General features: G+C 48.2%; 1 protein-coding gene and 1 long non-coding RNA gene across 2 annotated transcripts in view; both read right to left on the bottom strand.

Annotated features, from left to right (window-relative positions):
• Positions 1-5,251: 5,251 nt before the first annotated feature.
• The window catches only part of LOC133353780 (uncharacterized), a 30,580-nt gene continuing 16,551 nt past the window's right edge, over positions 5,252-19,280 (bottom strand). The window contains exon 3 of the long non-coding RNA XR_009756473.1: positions 5,252-5,379. This is a non-coding gene — a long non-coding RNA (uncharacterized LOC133353780). The remainder of the gene's footprint in view (positions 5,380-19,280) is intronic.
• On the bottom strand, positions 10,377-18,718 carry LOC133353778 (P2Y purinoceptor 2-like). Its single transcript, XM_061570159.1, is given in 3 exon segments — positions 10,377-11,466; positions 11,468-11,951; positions 18,576-18,718. Coding segments are annotated over 3 exon segments (1,503 nt in total). The 5' UTR covers positions 18,653-18,718; the 3' UTR covers positions 10,377-10,524.

The raw sequence follows: 19,280 nt of genomic DNA, 5'->3' as shown, positions 1-19,280 counted from the left end.
TGGTAAACTGGATTCCCATGGTAAACTGAATTCTCATGGTAAACTGAATTCTCATGGTAAACTGGACTCCCATTGGAAACGGGACTTCCATGGTAAACTGGACTCCCATGGTAAACTGGATTCCCATGGTAAACTGAATTCTCATGGTAAACTGAATTCTCATGGTAAACTGGACTCCCATTGGAAACGGGACTTCCATGGTAAACTGGACTCCCATGGTAAACTGGACTCCCATGGTAAACTGGACTCCCATTGAAAACTGAACTCCCATGGTAAACTGGATTCCCATGGTGAACTGGATTCCCATGGTAAACTGGATTCCCATGGTAAACTGAACTTCTATGGTGAACTGAACTTCCATCTTAAACTGGACTTGCATGGTAAACTGGATTCCCATGGTAAACTGAATTCTCATGGTAAACTGGACTCCCATTGGAAACGGGACTTCCATGGTAAACTGGACTCCCATGGTAAACTGGATTCCCATGGTAAACTGAATTCTCATGGTAAACTGAATTCTCATGGTAAACTGGACTCCCATTGGAAACGGGACTTCCATGGTAAACTGGACTCCCATGGTAAACTGGACTCCCATGGTAAACTGGACTCCCATTGAAAACTGAACTCCCATGGTAAACTGGATTCCCATGGTGAACTGGATTCCCATGGTAAACTGGATTCCCATGGTAAACTGGACTTCTATGGTGAACTGAACTTCCATCTTAAACTGGACTTGCATGGTAAACTGGACTCCCATTGGAAACTGGACTCCCATGGTAAACTGGATTCCCATGGTGAACTGGATTCCCATGGTAAACTGGATTCCCATGGTAAACTGAACTTCTATGGTGAACTGAACTTCCATCTTAAACTGGACTTCCATGGTAAACTGGACTCCCATTGGAAACTGGATTCCCATGGTGAACTGGATTCCCATGGTAAACTGGATTCCCATGGTAAACTGAACTTCTATGGTGAACTGAACTTCCATCTTAAACTGGACTTCCATGGTAAACTGGACTCCCATTGGAAACTGGACTCCCATGGTAAACTGGATTCCCATGGTGAACTGGATTCCCATGGTAAACTGGATTCCCATGGTAAACTGAACTTCTATGGTAAACTGGACTCCCATAGGTCAGACCTAGCCGTACCCACAACGTTCCATTGAAATCAGTAAATATACGGTACTCGACACTAGTGTACAGCAGTAAACTTCAACACAAACTATACAGGGTACAATAGGATACAGCGGACTATAAAAAAATCACCAAAATACTCTACTACAATACTTAAATAATAATATATTGCACTCTCCAGTACAGTACATTTATTTGTGCGCAGCTTTGGTTTACATGGCTTTCTTCTGGAACTTTTTCTGTTTTTTTTCCTGGATTTTCAGTTTGCACATAGTCACATAGTCACCTTAAGATGTCTTCTTGTTCATGTTTTTGTCTTGTTGCGGTTGCACCCGATTCAAGAGCTGAATGGCTCACAGGGCTATGCCTAATAAATGAACTTGAACTTGAAACGACGGTGATTGTCCAATATCAGGAAATGTGGCCTTGGTCTACAAATCGCCCAGGAGATGGCAGTACAGCAACATCTCGAGTGACTAAACTATATACAGGATTTGAAGCTTTCGTGACCGCAGGAATTACTATTTGGTGTTTTCGTTAAAGTCACGTAGAAAGAAAATAAATTAAATAATAGAATACGACGTTTCGATTGCAACACAAGCAACCATCATCAGGTGCGAATGAATGAGAAAACAAACATAGCAAACTTAGAAAAATAATGCAACACAACACAGAGAGTCGGCTAACACAACAGTCAACACCCTACCTGGTGGATGAACACACAAGTAGAGAGAGAGAACACACACACAGAGACACACAGAGAGAGACACACAACATAGACACACACAGAGAGACACACAGACAGACACACAAGCAGAGAGAGACACATAGAGAGAGACACACACAGAGACACACAGAGAGAGACACACACAGAGACACACAGAGAGAGACACACAGACACACAGAGACAACACAGAGAGAGACACACAGAGACACACAGACACACAGAGACAACACAGAGGCACACAGATAGAGACACACACAGAGACAACACAGAGACACACAGAGAGAGACGCACAACTTAGACACACAGACAGACACACAAGTGGAGAGAGAACACAGAGAGACACACAGAGAGAGACACACAAGCAGAGAGAGACACACATAGACACACAGAGAGAGACACACAACAGAGACATACAGAGAAAGACACAGACAGACACACAAGTAGAGAGAGACAACACAGAGACACACAGGGAGAGACACACAACATAGACACACAGACAGACACACGCAGAGAGAGAACACACAGAGACACACAGAGAGGGACACAGAGATAGACACCTCTGTGTCGTATTCTATTATTTAGATATTTTTCTTTCTACGTAACTTTACCGAAAGAACCAAAGAGTAAACTATATATATTACTGGTAGGAACCACCTGGTTCCACCAGCCCACAGGGGATTATTGTGTCCGTCCGTCCATCGTGCATCCAAAAATGGGAGTGGTGGGGCTGGGTGGAGAGGGGAGGGTGGGGAGGGGCTGGGTGGGGAGGGTGGGGAGGGGCTGAGTGAGGAGGGTGGGGCTGGGTGGGCCTAGGTGGGGAGGTGCTGGTCACCCCGTGGTGCCTTTATAAAACTCAACGTTTCACCTACTCACGCCGGCTTGTGCCCGCCCTCACAGTCGACAATATTTGCGGAATACACCACGCCGCCGTTGACCCTGGCCATTGACCGAGCAACCCAACGCTCCTACCAGCTCCCTCCGCAGGAATGTGTTTTTTAAATTGAGGCCACGTGGCGGGCCTGACACATCACGACGTGACGCACGGATCACGCCGTCAACATAAAGCCAAACCGCTTATGACGAGCAGGGGATAGAAAGATGGGAAACGGGCCCGCTGCCCCACCGACAGGGTAACAGAACACTTTGAAGCAAAGGGGGGAAGGGATGACAAGGCGAGAGAGGGATTTAAACCGAAACACAGCTGACATCTTCTTGGTTCTTTCGGTAAAGTCACGTAGAATGGAAATAATAAAATAATAAAAATAAAACATAATAAAATAATTCTCACGACGTTTCGGCCACAACGCAAGCAGCCGTCCTCAGGTGGATAGCAGGTTTGTCGAGTAGACAGAGTCTGTTTTATTTTTATTATTGTATTATTTCCCTTCTACGTGACTTAACCGAAAGAACCAAGAAGATGAATCCCTGCAGTCACGAAAGCTTTAAATCGAAAAATGAAACAGCTGACATCAAGAGAGTAAAAAATCACATGAAAAGGCGACCTAAACGGCTTCCCGTCTAACTTGCAGTGGTCATGCTCCATGTCCTCGGTCCCGTGTCTCCCGATCCTCTCAATCCTGATGACTTATTCCAGGTGTTGTATGAGGAGGGGTCATCTGGTCTCGAATTCCCACTCCTTTCCCCTTGAGCGTATGGCTCAGGTGTTCCATTCAATAATTCGCCGCATAGCCTACGCATTAGAAAAAAAAGTTATTTCGATATCGGCAAAAGCGGGTCCCCATAAGATGCAATGTGTGAATCGTTCCTATTCTCAGTAGAAACCCACCGTGTCAAGTTGTGCTAAGTTATGCGCGCCACACGGTGATAATAAATTCATCGACGCGAGTGCAAAATCAGTTACGTTTACTGTGGTTTGAAAGTGCAGTTAATGGGGTTAAAAGCACAACATTTTCAACAAAAAACACTTCACTTTTCTTTTACAGTAAAAAGGCAAAAATGTCAAAAAATACGATCAAAATCGACGTTAGACGTACGTTAAAATGGTTAAAAACAAAACAGTTTTCGTAAAAGTTGTATTTTGTGTGTGCGTCTGTTAAATAGGATGATTATGTGATGGCTTACTCGACATGTGTTCGATATTCTTGAATGTTAAATAAGAGGAGTTATAATGTACATTATACTGGGCCGCCACCACCACCACCACCCTAGAAATTGGCTTTTTAAATCCTTTATATTAAGTTCACTTGCTTGCTTGCTTAGGACCGTGCAAATATTTCGGTCGTGTTTTAACCCACTTCCCGTGATCCAATCGAGCTGACATTTTCCACACAGACTCGTTGTGCGTGATAATTAAAGTTCGTGAAAAATTTTTTTCCAAAATTTTACACTTTTTAGGACAAAAATATTATATTTAATTACCAATTGCTTAACGCTGCCATGCAATCATCTGACCCATAGGTGGCAGCCATCTCAAGCCAGAGGACGAGAGGACTCTAGCCGCCACGCATATAAAGGATTTATAGTGAAAAACTTTGTTTTTACGGGTTATACTGTTTACAATAAAAAGAACGGCCTCATTTAAACCAATAACATCAAACAGATACAAGTCACATAACCATGAGAAAATATCAATCGATGGATCAATGCATCGTTACATACCTCGTGCATTTTACACTTTGCCGCACAAGTGAAAAATTCACCATCTCAGATGCTGACATTCAAGAACACGATTTTCCACAGCCTTCCAATCATAGAAAGTTCGTCTCACATTCCAGAAACCACCTTGCATCGTTTCCTTCCCAAAACTAGAAGCATCGTCTGAGACAGAACTATGGAGCGCCATTCATTGTAGAAACCAATTTTGTTATAAAAATACGGTTTCCCCTTTTCCCCCCCTTATTTCTGGCAACAAAACTGAAACCTTTTTACAAGGATTCATGTCTGCATTAACCACAATACTTGCAGTCAAAATGCAAACAAAAAAAACACTATGATAATATATGCATTGTCCTTGAAACTGATTGGTCCACACCAAGGGACGGCTTTCTTTTCAGCCTCGACCCAATTGGTGCTCGACCAGAGGACGCCAAAAGGCGTACAGCTCAAAGACAATGCTGCACTATCAAAGTAATGAGAGCTCGGGGTGAGCATCTACATCATTGGACCTCCTTTGCCAGTACCAACATATAATAATAGGGGTTTTCCCCCTTTTTTCTGGCAACAAAATGAAACTTTTTTAAACAAGGATTCATGTCTGCATTAACCACAATACCTGCAGTCGAAATGCAAACAAAACACACACTATGAAAATATATGCATTGTCCTATTTTATTGCCAGAACGGGTAAAACCTATTCTTGTTATGGTCACATCTCACACATAACCTTGACGATGGCTTCCCCACGGTGGACTCATCCTTAAACGAGCTGCTGTTGCAGCGTGTAAACATCGGCGCTGTGGAGATAAATGCAAGCCGGTGGTGTGACGCCTGGTCAAGACACTTCACCCCTTGTACGCCATGCAGGCGCTTGGTAGCAGCAGTCGTCCAGACAGCCTGTAAGGCATAACAACAGGCGACTGTCATCTTCTTGGTTCTTTCGGTAAAGTCACGTAGAAGGGAAATAATAAAATAATAAAAATAAAACATAATAAAATAATTCTCACGACGTTTCGGCCACAACGCAGGCAGCCGTCCTCAGGTGAAGAACACGTCTGTAGGGGAAGGACATACAAACTCGACAAAGACGTTTCGGCCACAACGCAAGCAGCCGTCCTCAGGTGAAGAACACGTTGTGGCCGCAAGCAGCCGTCCTCAGGTGAAGAACAGACGTGTTCTTAACCTTGACGATGGCCGCTTGCGTTGTGGCCGAAACGTCGTGAGAATTATTTAATAATGTTTTATTTTAATTATTTTATTATTTCCCTTCTACGTGACTTTACCGAAAGAACCAAGAAGATGAATCCCTGCAGTCACGAAAGCTTTAAATCGAAATTTAACGGGCGACTGGTGAGTGCTGTGGGTACAAGGCAAAAAGAAAAAAACATGTAAACATTCCACGTTTAGAAATTAATAACACAACATCCATAATGAAGACTGCCTTCTGTGGCGCAAGTGGTAGCATGTGTGCCTCGCAGCATGGAGGACCTGGGTTCGATTCCCTAATCGGGTGACGTTCTGTGGCGAGTTTGTGTGTCCTTCCCCTACAGCGTGGCGACGGCTACGCTGCGAACACAGTATTGCACCAAGGGTGTAGGCTCTTCTTCTTGGTTCTTTCGGTAAAGTCACGTGTTTTTTCTGCAATATTTTGCTGTCTTTTCTTGGATTTTCTGTTTGCACTTAGTCACGTATTCACTTTAAGATGTTTTTTGTTCATGTTTTTGTTTTTTGTTTGTTGCGGTTGCACCCGATTCAAGAGCCGAATGGCTCACAGGGCTATACCTAATAAATGAACTTGAACTGGAACGTAGAATGGAAATAATAAAATAATTAAAATAAAACATAATAAAATAATTCTCACGACGTTTCGGCCACAACGCAAGCAGCCGTCCTCAGGTGAAGACCAGGTCTGTAGGGAAGACAGACGCTGTCTTCCCGATTATTTTATTATTTCCCTTCTACGTGACTTTACCGAAAGAACTAAGAAGATGAATCCCTGCAGTCACGAACGCTCTAAATCGGTGTAGGCTCTGTTATAACGCATTACGATTAAAACGATTCATTTAGTCATTTCCTTGAATTGTGTGTTAAAACTGAACAAAATATAAATAAGAAGAATCATAAAAATCCACCGCCCTCACGAGAGAGGTTATCTCTCTCGCCTTGTATGATGCAGGAGGTTCGTGGGTTCAATCTCAACCCTTGATGCCTGGTATGCAGGGTGCTTCAAATTAGTTTTTTAACACTTCTGAGAATTTGCAGCAATACCACAAGAAATGTGGTGACCACCTGAAGAAGATTCCAGGCACGTGTTGGCAATGATGGCGAACAAATGGAGACTCTTTAACTTTTTGAAGTTATTAACATATATTCGTTATCATGTTACAGTGTAGTATCCGTTCTTTTTCCATTAAAAACGATAGTCCCATATAAGTGTTAACATTTTTTTGAAGCATCCTGTATTTGGAGTTTGCGTGTCTCTCTCCGCGTCGTCGCATGGATTTTTCTTCGGGTCCTCCGGTTTTTCGCTCCACATTTAGAATCAACAACATCACGTGTTTAGAGCATTTGGTTGCTATACATTTCCACGTGATAAGCCACGTGGTTGAGCTATCATTTGTGGCCAGGTCGCGTCTGAACAAGAGCTAAAAGCCGAGTGGGCTTGACCCGGTACATAAAATAAATAGTTGAGTAGTCTTAGTTTATTCTCCACAGCGGCTGTCTGTGTGGCGAGTGGAGTGAGGAGCCAGGCAGAGAGTTCTCCCAGACTGGGATGACAGGTTCGGGACATCGATGATGACGGTGGTGGTGGTGATGATGGTGGTGTTGATGATAGTGGTGATGATGATAATGGTGGTGACGATGATGGTGGTAATGATGGTAGTGGTGGTAATGATGATGGTTGTGGTAATAATGATGATGGTGGTAATGATGATTGTAATAACGATGGTGGTAATGATGGTAGTGGTGGTAATGATGGTGGTGATAATGATGGTGGTAATGATGATAGTGGTGGTAATAATGATGATAGTGGTGGTGGTAATGGTGATGGGGCAGTTGTGGAGAGAGTGGAAAGTTTCCCATACCTGGGCAGTGTGCTCATGACCGGCTCCGGTTTGACAGCAGAGGTCTCACTCCGAATCAGTCGAGCGGCAATATCTTTTCATCGGTTGCGTAACGCTGTGTGGAAGCTACCTGGTCTGTCGCTCCGCACGAAGCTTCAGGTCTTCTCGGCCACAGTCATTCCCTCCCTTCTCTACACTTGCGAAACGTGGACCCCCCTAATGGAACATCTTCGCCGGTTAAAAACATTTAGGCTGGCCCGCCTACGATCCATCCTGGGTTTAACCAGGCTGTATTGTGTGAGGAGCTCACACATCCGTGAAAGATGTGGACAAAGTCCCATCGGTGAGCTCCTCCAGCAGGCAAGGCTGCGTTGGCTGGGCCATGTAGCCCGCATGCCCAGCCACCGCATGCCCAGCCACCGCATGCCTAAACAGCTTTTGTTCGGCCGGATAGAGGGGGCTAAACGGGCACGGCACGGGCTAGAGCAGAGATGGAGTGATGTGGTACAGAAGGATGTGGAGCTGAGTGGACTTGCCGACGACTGGTACCAGCGGTGTCAAGATCGGCCTCTGTGGAGGAGGCTCGTGAAGGACGCTACTGGGTAGTTTGAGGCACTCGCCCTCCAACAACAACGGAGGGTGGAGGAGCGACGCTCACAACAACGAGCGGAGCGCCGGGTGGCTAAAACACAGCAAGTTGGCACAGTAGGGGGCACAGGTGGTGCATCAGCCAGTCATCTCGGTCATCTCAGTCAGTCGACCCATGGCACCTGGGTCTGCCCCGTGACCTCCTGCCAGCGGGCGTTCGACACTTCACGTGGCCTCGACGTGCACATAGCCTGGCACAAGCGTCTTGGTGACGTCACCACCAAGTGAATTGCACTTCAATGGGACGCCGCTTCAGGTCAAAAAATTCCACCGCGTCTCGTGCACCATTTCAAACTCACAACGACAAAAAATACCGATCACGTTAAATTCAATAACTCGAACCTCCAACTTACACGGACCGTGGTAAATTCACTGCGAATTCATTTAAATCACGTGAGAAAGTTGCCTTTCACAGAGTTGTCAATGTTTGACATCGACTCCGCCGTACGGCACTTTACAAACACAAGCTCTCCGATGTATCATGAAGTGTACACGAGTACAAGACCGCACGGCAATCTAAACGACCATCATGTACACACACGTACACAAATAACAGTGGATGCATTGCGACAAACATGACACCTACACCGTGGTCAGACTTCTGATGGATTTGTCAATCAATTATCTTTGGGTGAGGCCACGTAAACAAGGACGTGACCAAATTTGCGTGTTGTCGATACCTTCCACCAACCGACACAGCCCAAGCAAATGAAACGGTCGCGACGCGCCAATTAATATTAACTTTGTCTGGGCTCAGCGGCTGGCGAGCTGAACATAAATCCTCACCAACAAATTTAACTGCAGGGGGCCTTAACGACACACATTTGGTCAGATGATTAAGTGGCTTAAATCCCCCGCAAAAATCAATCACGAATCATAAGATTAGGCCGCGAAAAAACCAACGAGTTAAGGCCATAATATTAGCTGTCTTGCAATATTTAGCAACACATCACAGCGGATCGTTATAAACTCACTTGCCTATTATTATTATCATCATCAAATATCATCGCAGCATCTCTGTGCTCGCCAAACGAGGCGCTATTCAGGCTCACGACCCCAGCGAGACTTCTACTGTCTTAACGGGATAGGGCCGATTTGGCCACAGTCCTATTAATTGTACATTTGATAAATAAGCGTATATTTTTAATCTGTTGAAATTTAGGCTCAGACCTGTCGTCGTGAGCGAGTTTTTTTTTAAACCCCAATAAAACACAAGGAGTTCGTTTTCAAGTTTGTATTGCATTCAAACCCAGCGGCACCGACGCCACGTGTGGTTCTAAACCCACGGAGAACTTGATTCCAGTTAGCATCACTCACACACGTACACACGCACGCACGCAAGCACACACTCATATGACACACGCTATATACATGAACTAAACATGTACGGTATTCACACTGAAATACACACCACGATATAAACCCACGTCGCAATTCGACACAAACCGTTGTGGGGGATGGGGCTATTTGACCATACTTCACCACCCTGGTCAGTGCGGGTTGGTGAAGGCGGGAGGGGGAGGGGGACATAGACGTTGGAGCACAATGCGGAACCATGAAGATTCCTCCACTTCTTCTTGGTTCTTTCGGTAAAGTCACGTAGAAGGGAAATAATAAAAAAGTAAAAATAAAACATAAAATAATTCTCACGACGTTTCGGCCACAACGCAAGCAGCCGTCCTCAGGTGAAAAACAGGTCTGTCGAGAAGACAGCGTCTGAATGACTCTGTGGCCGAAACGTCTTGAGAATTGTATTTTATTGTGTTTTATTTTTATAATTTTATTATTTCCCTTCTACGCGACTTTACCGAAAGAACCAACAAGATGAATCCCTGCAGTCACGAAAGCTTTAAATCGAAATATTGCTCCACTTCTTCTTGCCGACGTGGCGGCCCTGTAAGTGGCCCCGCAGCGATACCCGTCCAGGGTGCACCCAGCCTGGCACCCGAATTTGTGAGGTCGCCGGTCGAGTCCCCGGGGCAACTCCGTGCATCGGCAGCTTCACGAAGATGTTAACTACCTCGCCTGGTGGTCAGATGTTAACTACCTCGCCTGGTGTACAGGAGGTCGTGGGCGTGCAACACTATTTGGCTGCTATAAAGTTCAGCGTGACAAGCCACTTTCGCTGAGCTAGCATTTGTGACAGCGAGGTCGCTTCTGAAACAGAGCTACGTAGCACGGTGGGGCCTTACGTGCTGGTAAAAAACAACAACAACCAACCCACGACACCACCCGGGCAGCGCCGCGTCTTCCTGTGCCACGCCGCGGCGAATCTTGCGACGTTCGGCGTCGTCGTTGTCGTCATCCGTCCGCGTCCAACGCGTCTCTCTCACATGAAGTTCCCATCCACGGTGTTTACCGTGCTCACCCTCGACTTGAAGTGCGGCTGGCCGTGGGTCCCGTTGGTGCCTCCATTGGCCCCTCGCTCGACCACCCAGCTCGGCTTCTCCTGCTCCTTCTGCTCCTTCTGCTCCTCCACCTCCACCGCCTTCGCCTTCTTCTCCTCGGCGTCGGACGACGACGACTTCTTGGCCCTGGACGGCTCGCTGGCGCCGGTGCGCGTGCACCGGGCCGCGTTCGCCCGCGTCACGCTGCGCCGGTACAGGTCGCCGGCGAGCAGGTAAAGGATGGGGTCGAGGCAGCTGTTGACGGAGGCGAGCGGCCTCGTCATCTTGTACGCCATGTTGATGGCGTTGAGCGTCGCGCAGGCGGCGTCCTGCTGCCGCAGCACGTAGTAGGCGGTGCGCGTCACGTTGAACGGCACGAAGCACACGGCGAAGACGGCGAGCACCAGCACGATCATGCGCAGCGAGCGCCGCTTGTACGCCGTCCACGTGCGCACGCCCGACGTGGCGGAGCGACGCAGCGTGCGGATGATGGCCACGTAGCTCACGAGGATGACGAGGAAGGGCAGCGCGAAGAGCGTGACGAAGAGCACGTGGTTGTACGCGACGAAGTTGTCGAACAGCTCCGGCTTGGCCGTGTCGTGGCAGATCGTCTCGTCGCCCCAGCGGCTGGTGGAGACGAAGAACCACACGGGCGACATGTGAGCGACCACCACCAGCCAGGTGACGGCGCTCACCACGCGCGCCCGGCTGTTCTTGCGCCACGACAGCGAGCGGATCGGGTGGCACACGCCCAGGTAGCGGTGCAGGCTGATGACGGTGAGGAACGCGATGCTGCCGTACAAGTTGGTGTAGAAGAGGAAGCGCACCGCCTTGCACATGAACTCGCCGAACACCCAGTTGTTGCGGTTGGCGTAGTAGTGCACCGAGCAGCGGCAGCGACGCCACGTACACCGTGTCGCAGACGGACAGGTTGCACATGAACACCGTCGCCGGCGTCCACGGGCGGATCTTGAAGATGAACATCCACAGGGAGAGGCAGTTGAGCACGAGGCCCAGGACGAACACCAGGCTGTAGGAGACGGGCAGCAGGATGTACTTGAACTCCTCGTCGAAGGTGCAGTTGTCGTCGTAGAGGCTGCCTCCCGCGACGCTCCCGTTGCCGGCGCTCATGTCTGCGACGACGGGATCACGTGGCCTCTGCAGCCGCCCAAAAAACTGGCACTCCCTTCGATTGCTGTCGTTGAGGTCGCGCCGGGAAGAGGCGCGCACCCCACCACCCGGATCGTTCGCTTGTTTAGCCTGCCCCCCCCCCCCACCGCCTTGCCCCCGCGCAAGTTCAGCGCTGGCGGCCGTCGACGGCGTGACGGCGAGCGACAGCGTCCCGGCTGGTCGGCGTGGACTGGCGCCACTGTGGACGGGCGAGAGAGAAGGGAACGGACGGGCAGACGGACGGACGGACGTTAGGGCACAAAAGCAAAGCGGGCGAAAGTAGGAAGTTGATTCAAACTTCTCTTTTCGTCTCTCTCTCTCCCTCGTGACAACCGCGTGTGCCCTCGCGCGTCCCGTCGTATCCACCTCCAACAGGTTGGTGCACGAATGTTGAAATCTGTGCCGCTCCGGGCTCTGCATCTTCGAGCGGCGGGGGGGGGGGCTCCTTCTCCCGCAAGCCGAAAAGTCTTTTTCGCTTGGTAGTGCTGCGCAACGCGACCTTTAAATGTCGTGCATTTTTATTTTTCAAGAATACGCGTTACTCTCTTTCTCTCTCGGCTGGGGGCGGAAAGAATAAAAGGCGATTCTCTGCTTGCGAGCTCTACGCAAAATACGCCCCCCCCCCCGCGTGCATTTGCCAGCACGCTCCGCTTTATCCTCTCACAAAGGCGCATTGTTGTAAGATGAATAATAAAGACGCTGTGCTCAGGGGCGCCCAATGCAATACACCTCTCTTACCTAATCGGGCAGCACGTACCTAGACCAGCAGGATGGCACTGGGTGGTAGCCGTAGTTCTGCGTAGTAGTGAGCGGTCTAGCGGTAGTGCTGAGTGCTCCCGTGGTAGTGCTGGGTGCTCTGGTGGTTGTTGTTTTGGACATTCCTCGTTCTTGTTAATAATCTCCTTCGAAAGAGTGAGCCTTTGTTTGGCAATGTCAAGGCCACATTTGCCCAACTCCCACACATCCCCTTTGCTCTTTCCTCGGTGTTTGTACTCGACGCCCGTCAATAACAACGGGCACAAAGCAGCCAAAGTCAAACAGGGAAGACAAGTGATAATTATCTCTCCACCAGATGCCAGGAAAAATACAAAGATCACCCGTATAACCTTAACAGACTGTTGAGGCAAGTGCTGTTAGCGAGCTTCTGCGAAGGCCAGAACGGCACACGAGGGGATGGGTGGCCAGCACCACGCCCGGCCGACTTTCTCTCCCCGGTGGCGATGTTTTTACGCACCGCACCATGTACTCATTTGAGGCCGAGTCGACCTAGGGGAGGCCCAGGACCGGTTCAGATAACCGTCACCGGTGTTGGCCGTGAGCGGCAATCGAACTCTGGTCGTCGGCTTCGTAGCGCAGCGTAGCGCTGACCACTGCACTACTACGCACGCGCGCACACCCACGCACGCGCGCACACCCACGCACGTACCAAATACGCAGCAGCAGCAGCAGCTGCTCATCATGAAGTCCTCATAACCGGGGACGACGGCGTTCCGTAAAAAAAGGTGACCCCTTGGTAAATATTTAAAAAGCCACCCAAAGGAAAAAAAAAATAAAGAGAAAAAAAATGGACACACACAAAAAAACATAGGGCTTTGTTTACCCTGTCACCGCTTAATGGAGGTCAAACGGACGGCGGTAACTTCCCCCGCGCGGGCGCGTGAATGATCGCGCTGGGTGGCGGTGCGGGAGATGTTCCCTGGCCCCAGCAGACACGGGGGGGGCCCGATGAAGGTTATAGAATTTAGGGGAGGTGCAGCGTTCGGATCGTCAGTCTAGTGCAGTGGTTCTTAACTTTTTGGAGGTACCGAACCCCACCAGTTTCATATGCGCATTCACCGAACCCTTCTTAATTGGAAAAATAAAATATGATTTTTTGAAATTCAAAACATAGGTATATGTTTTACTGGTGCACAATCATACGAGTCGGGTGTGTGTCTTAAACCTCCGCCGAACCCCTGAGACTGACTCACCGAACCCCTGGGGTTCGATCGAACCCAGGTGAAGAGCCACTGGTCTAGTGTAACCACGGTGCGTGGTTTCACCAGGGTGTGGTATAACCACAGGGTGTGGTATAACCACAGTTATACATTCTCGATTTGAAGCTTTCGTGACTGCAAGGATTCATATTCTTAGGTTTTTTCGGTAAAGTCACGTAGGTAAAAAAATTAAATTAATAAAAGTAAAATAAACATAAAATTAAATATTTTTATTTTATTTTACTTTTATTAATTTTAATTTTTTACCTACGTGACTTTACCGAAAAAACCTAAGAACACAGTTATACAGTTGTTTTCTTTACCTCCGTGACTTTATCGAAAGAACCAAGAGTATGCATCTTTGCAGTCACGAAAACTTCAAATCTAGAATATAACCACAGTGTTGGTGGTATAACCAACGTACATGCCTACCCACGTATTTATGCAGCCATCTGCCTACATTCACACACACACCTACTTACTCATACGCCTACATATTTATCTACCCACATATCTACCTATGCGAACAGCTACCTAACTAAATTCACACACACGCATCTACTGACATACCCACACAACTATCCACATACCCACCTACCCTACCCACTCACCTATCTATATCACTTATCAACGTACGTATCTACCTATTTACCTAATTCACTACCTACCTACCCGCCCACCCACCTCCCTACTTATATAACTACCTATCCGTATATGTACCATCCCACTTACCCACCTATCCATCTACCCAACTTACCTATCGAGTTAACCACCTCACCGACGTACCTGTCGACAAGGCCACTCACCCACCTTATCCGGCACCTGCCTAGCAGCGTTGTAGCAGCAGCAGCAGCAGCTGGCGCGGACTCAAGAATAAAAACCCGAGTCTGGCAGACGCCGAATATGAAACAGCTGCGCAAATTGGAAAAGTCGAAAAAAAAAAGAATAACAACCAACAAAATGCCAAAGCAACACAATTGTGCCCCGTTGATACTATGTATCGTAGCAGAAGACGGAGCTCTCGTCACCTGTCCCCGTGGTGGTCGTCGTTCCTCGGCGTTCAAACACGTGCTCGGCAACATTCGGCAACGTGATTCCGTCGAGCGAACCCGATCCGAGCGCCGTCCTGCGTTGCCGCTGCCGTCGGCACCGATGGCTCGCGGCTAATTTCGTGAGTTTATTTTTCCTCTCTCGCTCTCTCGCTCGCTCTCTCTGTGCGTGCGGCGCGCGCGCTAAATACCCATTGTGAATGTGGCCCGGCGGCCAAATGCCGTGACACACGAATAACAACAACTCCCATGGTAAACTGGAGTCCCATGGTGAACTGGACTTCCATGGTGAACTGGACTCCCATTGTAAACTGGACTTCCATGGTGAACTGGACCCCCATGGTGAACTGGACCCCCATGGTGAACTGGACCTCCATGATGAACTGGACTCCCATGGTGAACTGGACTCCCATAGTCAGGGACCTGCAACCAACATAACAAGAAGAGCCATTTTTCTCGAATTCGGCACAATAAACCCCCCCCCCCCCGCCTCAATATTTCAAGAGCCTGCAGCACCGCAGTCATTGAAAGGAGCGGCACGCGGCTCTGGGAGGGCAGGTTTGCCGACCCCCGTGCACGCCAGCGGCTACAGCCGTCCACGTGGTAGTGCCACGTGAACCTATTCCCAGACGCACTGCGTCAATAAACAGGAGCCGTGGGCCATGGAGTCTCCGCTGTCACCGCCCGTAAAAAAAGCACCTCGCCTCTGAATTGCCACCGCGGAAATTGCGTCGGTGCTGCGAGCAACTTGACCTGTGTTTGCACGCCTTGCTCCAAGCATCTGCCCTGCCTCCCCCTCCATACTGCCCCCCTCCTGCTAACACCCCCTCCCTCCCCCCCCACTTCATCCCTCACTCCACAGCGCTTCCATTTATGTTCAATGAAGAAGGGCCGTTGCCCAAAACGTCGTATGTTATTCATAATAAAGGTTTTTGGGTTAGATCGCGTTATTAACACAAGCTTCTAGCGGGAGACAAGGGAGAGCCCATTGCTGCTCGTTCCTTTTGTTTAAAGAAGTCACTTCTACATAAGAAACGAGTGTTATTTAGACAATCGAACAAAAAAAATGGTCAGCTGGTTTTGGAATATCTTCTGGTAAACCTGTCTTCTTTACTAGTGTATCAAGTAATTTAAGTGATATTATTTGGGTCTTTTAGGTACAGTCACGTAGATAGGTAGTACGTACATGCTTGCCAACAAGGACATTCAATTGATTTTGATAACGTTGAAGTGTTATGCAAAACGAATTATTACTGGTCAAGACTGATTAGAGAATGAATCGAAATTGAGAAAATCTCAACCGCTGTGATAACTACAGACTCAGCGCAGCCTGGAAGCGTATTATTAAGTAATACACAACACACATTGCAATTCCTTATCGAGGAGTCACATGCTAAGTGACTAATTACCGATCTATTACATAATTGCAATACCACCCCCACCTCCGCCTCTGATCTCGAAACCTGATGCGGTTAAACAATGATGACGTCACCCTGCTGCTCAATTTGAGCCGGATGCAGATGAATGGCCTTCACTATTCTGGCAAATCGCCCAAAGATGCTGGATGTAATTACCAGCGAAACGTCACATTAAAATTCTGAATGTTGTGGATTCACTCTTCAAACACACCGGTGGGCTAAAGTAGTGAACTATTTGTCTTTTGTCAACGTGACACATTTTTTACTGATTGGCCGTATCGGGTGGTGGGAGGGTTGTGACACATTTATAATAACGCGATCTAACCCAAAAGCCTTTATTATGAATAATACTGGTCGCGAAAGCCTACGCGTTGTATGTTATGTTTTTATTTTAAGGCTACACACACACACAGCTCTTGGGGGCCACGGTGGCTAGATGCTAACTACCTCGCCTGGTACACAGGAGGTTGTGTGTTCGACCTTGACGCCTGCGGTATATTTAGAGTTTGCGTGTCACTCTCTTCACGTGGTCGCGTGGTTTTTTCTCCGGGTCCTCCGGTTTTTCCCTCGACATTTAGAATCGTGCATTTAAGTGTGATTGGCTGCTGTACATTTCCACGTGATGAGCCACGTTGATGAGCTGTCAGTTGGTGGCCAGGTCGTTTCTGACAAAGAGCTCTATACAGCTCAGTGGTCCATACCGGGCAAAATACCAAAAATAGTTTGAATAAACGAACGTCTTGAGTTAGTTTATTTAAGCAAAAATATGCCATCTGCCAAAACGAGTAAATCTTTCAAAGCAGTCACTCAATCACGATTGATACAGAAAGTTAGCTCCCGGGCAGTAACATTTAACAATAACATGCTGAGTTTATGCCTAAGTGGTAGTGGCAGTACCTGTATTTAGGGTGGAGCTGTGAAGCAATGATTGGCACACCGCCCAATGAACCTATCCACAGGCCTTCTATTTGTGGCCCAGGCAAACATCAGTCGTGATTGATATCTGAGCCGGTGTTGCGCAAACCTCCCTGGAAACTACATATTCCGATGGCAGGACCGATATGGCACGGGCAGGCCTTCATCCAGCAGTGGATTGACAAACGGGCTGTGACTTACTTATGATTCTTCTTGGTTATTTCGGTAAAGTCACGTAGAATGGAAATAATAAAATAATAAAAATAAAACATTATAAAATAATTCTCACGACGTTTCGGCCACAACGCAAGCAAGCAGCCGTCCTCAGGTGAAGAACAGGTCTGTCGATAAGACAGAGTCTGAATGCATTTATTTTATTATGTTTTATTTTTATTATTCTATTATTTCCATTCTACGTGACTTTACCGAAAGAACCAATAAGATGAATTCTAGATTTGAAGCTTTCGTGACTGCAAGGATTCATATTCTTGGGTTTTTTCGGTAAAGTCACGTAGGTAAAACATTACAATTAATAAAAGTAAAATAAAATAAAAATCACGACGTTTCGGAGGCAACACAAGCTTCCGTCTTCAGGTGGAACCGTCACAGCCTGACAGCTAATGTTTTACCTACGTGACTTTACCGAAAAAAACTAAGAATAAGATGAATCCCTGCAGTCACGAAAGCTTTAAATCGAAATTTACTTATTATTATTCATATTCATGATTAGCTACTCGATATTTGAGAACCACGAGGCTATTTTTCCAACGGGACATCGGGTTTAAACATTGAGAATAGAACAGCAAAACGATTAGAATGCCAGTCATATATATATCCAGGAAAACTCCACTCCAGGCTATTCCTGAGCCAATCCCCGCATTGGCATATTTGGTCGTAAATCAACGAGACGTTACGCAATCGTCAACCCGTGCCACCGGGGCGCTTGCTCAAGGTCTCCCGTCGTACCCCTCTGCTCCTCACTCCGACGACCACAGCAAACAGCCGCTCCCTACGGGCACACCTGTGACGGTTCCACCTGAAGACGGAAGCTTGTGTTGCCTCCGAAACGTCGTGATTTTTATTTTATTTAACTTTTATTAATTTTAATTTTTTTACCTACGCGACTTTACCGGAAAAAAACTAAGAATACACCACCGACAATCTACCATGCCCCTGGCTGAGTGACGTTTCTCCATAGCTGCACCACGCACAGCGGCAGCAGCAGCAGCAGCACCACCATCAAGTCACCGTCATCCACCTTCAAGTAGCGGCTCAAGGCTCTCACTTGGTCCAGGCTCTCATCTGGTCTAGGCTCTCACCTGTCCAGCATTCACCTGTTCAGGCTATCATTCATTCAGACTCTTAGCTGGTTCAGGCTCTCACCTGATCCAGGCTCTTACCCATCGAGGCTCTCACCTGGTTTAGACTCTAACCCGTCACGGCTCTCACCTGCCCAGGCTCTCACCTGCCCAGACTCACACCTGCCCAGGTTGGTGCACGAGGAACTTTGAGCTCTGGCTCCGCGCCTCCGGAGTTCCCCATCGAACACCGCGCCAGATTCGCAGAATATTTCCGCGTTACAAATTGTGTTTATCGCGTCGATGATGATTATCGCCAACAGTGGCGAGGGTTCGCACGTGGGAGGAGATTGGCGTGTCCGGTAAAGAACCGACCAGTTACAAGGGAACAACGCCCAAATTGTCCTCAACGGCTACGATTCAATTATCCAACATTCAACGTGAACGCAGACTCGGCCCGTTGCCGTGCTGCCGCCACATGGTGGCACCTCACCGCCTGTCGCTCGCAACCTGTAGCACCTGGCAAGCACTGGCGGTCACCCATCCAAGCACTCGCCTGGCTCAGCCCTGCTTAGCTCCCGGGAACCGACACGATCGGGGGCATTCAAAGTGCGGGCGGGGGCGGGGGGGTAAACGGGGAGGGGCTAAATGGGGGGAGGGGGTAAATAGGGGGTAAATGGGGAGGGGCTAAATGGGGGGAGGGGCTAAATGGGGGGTAAATGGGGAGGGGCTAAATAGGGGGTAAATGGGGAGGGGCTAAATGGGGGGTAAATGGGGAGGGGCTAAATAGGGGGTAAACGGGGAGGGGCTAAATGGGGGGAGGGGCTAAATGGGGGGTAAATGGGGAGGGGCTAAATAGGGGGTAAATGGGG

The sequence above is a fragment of the Lethenteron reissneri genome, chromosome 45 (genome assembly GCF_015708825.2).
Source record: "Lethenteron reissneri isolate LAM-NWPU_2019-01 chromosome 45, ASM1570882v1, whole genome shotgun sequence".
NCBI classification, from domain to species: domain Eukaryota; kingdom Metazoa; phylum Chordata; class Hyperoartia; order Petromyzontiformes; family Petromyzontidae; genus Lethenteron; species Lethenteron reissneri.
This window is presented reverse-complemented; position numbering and strand designations above follow the sequence as displayed.